This window comes from Helicoverpa zea, chromosome 7 (genome assembly GCF_022581195.2).
Source record: "Helicoverpa zea isolate HzStark_Cry1AcR chromosome 7, ilHelZeax1.1, whole genome shotgun sequence".
In the NCBI taxonomy this organism is placed as follows: Eukaryota; Metazoa; Arthropoda; class Insecta; order Lepidoptera; family Noctuidae; genus Helicoverpa; species Helicoverpa zea.
This window is the reverse complement of record NC_061458.1, coordinates 11,929,334-11,934,716: the sequence shown is the minus strand read 5'-3', so window position 1 is coordinate 11,934,716 and position 5,383 is coordinate 11,929,334. Positions and strand designations below refer to the sequence as shown.

General features: G+C 35.4%; 1 protein-coding gene across 1 annotated transcript; it reads right to left on the bottom strand.

The window, feature by feature from the left end:
* Window positions 1–2,447: 2,447 nt before the first annotated feature.
* Window positions 2,448–4,615, bottom strand: LOC124632057 (carcinine transporter-like). The gene has a single exon (XM_047166712.1). It carries the CDS (start codon window positions 4,539–4,541, stop codon window positions 2,832–2,834), a length of 1,710 nt encoding a protein of 569 aa, XP_047022668.1. The 5' UTR covers window positions 4,542–4,615; the 3' UTR covers window positions 2,448–2,831.
* Window positions 4,616–5,383: the final 768 nt, after the last annotated feature.

The window sequence follows — 5,383 nt, the reverse complement described above, 5'->3', positions numbered from 1 at the left end:
GCAGAAATCGAGTAGGCACATCCGTAAGCGCACAATTACGATAACGAATGTCCAGACTTGACACTACAGGAGTGACGTGGCATTATTATTTTTTTTGGGATATTATGTTCTGGTAACTAGACCTTTAGTTCACGTCTTATTTTATTACGTGACATTGACATTTTGATATGTTTTCGTTTTGAAGCAGTCGCTGATACACGATTTTGAAAGATGTTATTGTTGTAATAAATAACTTACTAAAACAACAATCATTCAAACATCAATGTCCTTTTTTTTCTTTTATAAGCGATTACAATGTTCATGTCAAAAATGCTAAAACAAAATAGATAGAGTTTTTTCATAACTTCTTAAGACCTACTAGTTTTAGAACGAACTTAAAATGATCTGACAGCATGTTTACAGAGCTAGTTTAAGAACGTAAGAACGTTCAATTAAAAACCATATTTTAAAATCATAATTTTTAGCTCATTCCGATAGAAAGTTATTATTGTTGCATGTTCTTTTTAATCAGTAAAAAACCTAGTTTTTTTATATCGATTCTGTGCATACTTTAGCGGTTTCCTTTACTACATTCTGCAGTGTGTAAGGTATCTTTCCACATTTTACACCTCAAAACAAACCTATTTTTTAAGGAATTCATGGAAATCATAGGTAACGAACGATTTTTTGGTTATTATGTGTGACGGGAGTGGAATAACATCCCGTCAGTTGCCAATAATTTACATAATTTTCATTATGGCGGAGAAGCGCTGCTGAGCTCAGATACGTGCGACGGTCATCCAATCGCGGAGAATCTTAACACCGCGATTCAGGAATTAACGTTTAGTGTACAGCGCCATCTATCGTACCGTGAGAGCACTAAAAGTCTGTTGGTAGAAGTTGGATCACACGGATTTCGGCACGGTAGTCAAACTACAATATTTACTGAACAAAAAATAAAAAAATATTTTATGGAAATGTCATATATAAAATATTTCCTACAATTATTGAAGCTAACAGCAAAACTGAGTCATTATTTGTGAAAGAAAAACATTCTTCAAAACTTTATTCCGTGGAGATCTAACGTCTCCATCATTATCAAGAATACAAGGGTCTTCAACGCCAGCAGAATTCATTGCAAACGGTCAACTGCCATGCAATTATGACCCCTATCTCTGAGCAATAAAGTCCAGGATTAAAAGGGATTGTTTGAAAAATTGCTTCCATTCGTCAGCATCTCAAGCCATTTACGGCAATTTTTATTGCTTTGCTCTGCTCAAGATGGCGGGAAAATACACTGAAACGACATTGTAGTCTTATGTAGAAAATAAAAATAAATTGCGACGACAAAGAATCATAGAAATTAATTTAAATTTTATAAATATGAAGGTAGGACGAGAGTTTTGTAAAGAAAGAAGTTTTCTAAATATTGTCTCAATATTTGAGAAGTTTAAAAATGATAATGATTTTTTTACTTATTCGAATCTTGCAGTGCTTTATTTTAATATTTTTGGTTTTATGGCCTCTTTAATATAATATAGAGTACCTACCTATTTAATGAAAAAAATCGTCAAGTAACTAAAACACGGTCACGTTTTTTGTTGCCAGGCACGTTATTTAGTTACTTATTCCTATTGTTGAAGCCTAAAAGAACTTTAAGTGACTTTTCTTCGTTAATAAGTAAATCTACGAGCAATGAACGTGCCAGGGCACTTATTTCCAATGCCTAAGTTGCTAATTTGTATTAAGAAATGTGTTTAGGTAGGTACTTCATTGACAGTCAAATAAATATGCAGAAAGCATTGGTCAGGCGTGTGAATAGCCTCACTGAAAAAAATGAGAAAGGAAGCGGGAATTTTAAATTAATATGGTGGTGAACACAAATCGTATATTCAATGCCTAATGAGATTCCGTGAGACACCAATACGCACTACAACTATTTGCAGAAATAAAGCCTACGTACCTTGTGAATCCAGTGAATCATTATGATGCATATGAGTCCTACTACTGTGGGAGCAGTGAGAAGGAATGTCAGACTTTTACCACAGATTACTATAATAGTTACTATTTCTACCGACTAAAATCCATCCATCGTTTCATCTGGAGCCCTTTACGTACTAGGACCGTGGTAACTCCTTTATATAGCCCCGGCGACTTTCAAAAGCAATACATATTAATCAGCCTTTGCTTTTTAAGATGATGACAAAAATATTCACCCCTGCTGTTTTACAGCTTTTTGTAATTGGTAGGTCCCGATTTAAGTTAATTTCAATCGTATTAAAATTCAACCAGCAATGTTAGGCGATTCTATTTCCTAAGCTATTAACAGTTATATTGGTCTGAGATTAACATTACTTATTCAAGTCACATCGGTCGAAAGGTTAGCCATTGAATATTGAATTATACGGGTCAACAAGTATTGAGGAGATGCGATTTTATCATCTGCATTAAAAAAAAAAACAAAATAATTAAGTTTGGTTTCGTTGTGATTCTTTTATTTTTTATCCATAGTTCGTATTTATTGTTTTAATTTTTTTTAGTACATCGGTTCATGCATTTAAGTGCACACGTGCAATTTAAATACATAAAATATTGACATTGCATAATGCATAAGATAATGACAAAAGACAATGTTTTTTAAATATTTGATGACAGATTAGGAGTATAAAATATTTACTTTCAGATAAGAAGCACCTTGGTAACAATGTTACGAGAAATACTATAGTATCGTAGAGGTTTTTGACTTTACAATATCAGTGCTGTATGAAGAAACAATACATATTAATATGGTACATTTATTAGATAAATGTCGGCTGAGGTACATAAAAAAATATTTTCTGTCAACGCATTATTCACAATTCGGATTCAAAACTTTCGTTCACTTCTCCCTTCTTCTGTTTTTTCATTTCCAAAAATGGTAACGTAAATAACCGTTGGTTTTTGGCCAAGTCTTCTGCATCATCAAATGTATGTGGCATATCCTTCCTTGCCGTCTCTGGTAAGCCCAAAGCTATTAGGCCACCAATACCAGCAATACAGCCTACGACTACTAATGGTAGCCAGTAGATGTATACTTTCAAATATACAATGTACGGTGAAAGACATGTTGCTACATATCCACAGATATGAACTATTGATACACCTGAACCTCTTACAGATGTAGGTAAAATCTCAGCAGCCCATTGCATGCAGGCACTATAAGACATATTCACAGCGAACCGTGCAACTACTGCGAACACCACTGATTCTATACCACTAGCAAATACAGTGAGCAAACAGAATATAAAGCTGACAAACATGACTCCGATTGTCAACCATCTCCTGCCTAAAATGTCCATTATAAAGGCAACTATGATCATCGATGGGAACTCGGTAAATGAGACCAAAGAAAATGACATGAAGAAGTCAAAGTCTAATTGACCTATACTCCTAACTAATCCGTCAAATACAATAGTACAGCACATGTACTCAAAACATATTAGTAGGAACATTTTTCTTATGACTGGCCTCTTCAGAATCTCCAAACAACTTTCTGATTGTTCCTCTTTCGCATTATTTGCTGAAAGTTTGAATTGTTCTATAAGTTTTGGCGGTATTTCTTTTCTATTTATCCGACCTATTACAAGTACTTTTTTGACGGCTTCATCAATACGACCTTTCGATAACAGCCATCTGGGGCTTTCTGGTAAGATTAGTGGCGAAAATACAGCTAATGCTAAAGGCAAACTAGTGACTAGAGAGATAGTCTTCCAATGGCCGCAGGCTAGTGCTATCCAAGGTAGGGCAGTGACAAAGAAACAGTAAAATATAGCAAAGGACAGATTTGCAATCATAGTCCTGTACTTAGGAGCGATGTATTCCAAGACGAGCAGGTATGCCATGATCATGCAGTTATCATAAGCTGCACCCATGACGAACCTTGCAGCGGCAAACTGAATAAAGTTTTGAGCAAATGTACTGGCAAATCCTCCGATACAACCCAACAGGCTACTAATCACAGCGGCTGGCACTCGTCCAAATCGATCAGATACCCATCCAATTATAAATCCACCAATAATTGATCCAAAGAAGAAAATTGATTGAGCTGAAGCCTGATAACTGTTCTTTTCACACACCCATTCTAAATCACTCGAAATTGTAGGGTATGGTATTTCAGTCTTGTTGAATTCCCATCCATATTGACACGGTACTGTACTCCACGTTGGATCTGGAGTCTGACTCGTCGCTAACACCTCGGTCCAATTAGCCACGTACATCTTGCATTGTGAGTATCCAAATCTTGCAGTCTCATCTTTGGGTATACCGAGATCTCTTCTTTGTATATCAGTTAGGTTTTCTAACTCAGGAATCTTGCACCAGTGGTTGGGCGACACTTCTGTTATGAACATCTGAGAAAAGTACACGAAGACTCCAAACGCGTAGAATGGAAGTGTGGCAATAAACAGTAGCAACTGATAGCGCCCAAATTCACCAGCCGATGATATGAGGTCATCATAATCAACAGTTTCCTTCGCCTTTTCCACTTTGCTACCTATTTCTATTTCATTAGTTTTAGAAGACATTTTTATTTTTGTTTTCTCAGATGCGTCTTCTTTGACAAAGTTAATTAAACTGATTAAACAATATTTCGGTCGCGTCTTTTATTATGTCGGTGACATTCTGTGCAAAGATAGCATGCTAAATCTGTAATAGCGTTTGCTGAAGGCTTCGTTAAATAAATATTGACTTATCTTTGACGACAGCGTAATTTCATAATAATGATGGAGATTAAGTAAATTTCCATCTGATTTATACCTACTTGTGAGTGTTTGTATTCCCTTGAAACAGCTACTGTTGAAGGCAATCTGGTATGAATCGACAAATCTACTTATATTGTGCTGCCTGCTTATTAATTTGCCACACTTGATGAACTTTTTCTAAGGTATTTCTGAAAATTAATATCCTAAATATTTTGTACCCGTTGATGAAAATTTATCGAGCGAAATATTATATTAATTTCTTTGATCTCAAAAATGTTCATATTTGTATAAATACATTCCGTTTTATATGAAACAGGAAAACCCTTGTGGCAAGATTTACACGTGTAAACGGTAAATAAATATAAAGTCTTTAATTAAATTGTACATTTATGAAGTAACCTTTAGTCTACGCGCACTGTGCAGACTTAACCACCGACTGTTGGCCCGTTGGTAGGAAAAATCGTGAAGTCAATTCGAAAAAATACCTAATCGTTGTTACGTATGTACTTCCATTTATTTTCATACTAATTTATGAGCCCAAATCAACTATCTAATAAAAGTGCATGTGCAGTGTGCGCGCACCTTGGCGCACCAGACCACACAGTAAGCTGACAGTCAGTTGCCCCAATGGGTGTTTTTTTTTAAAGAAACTTGTAATTAAAATT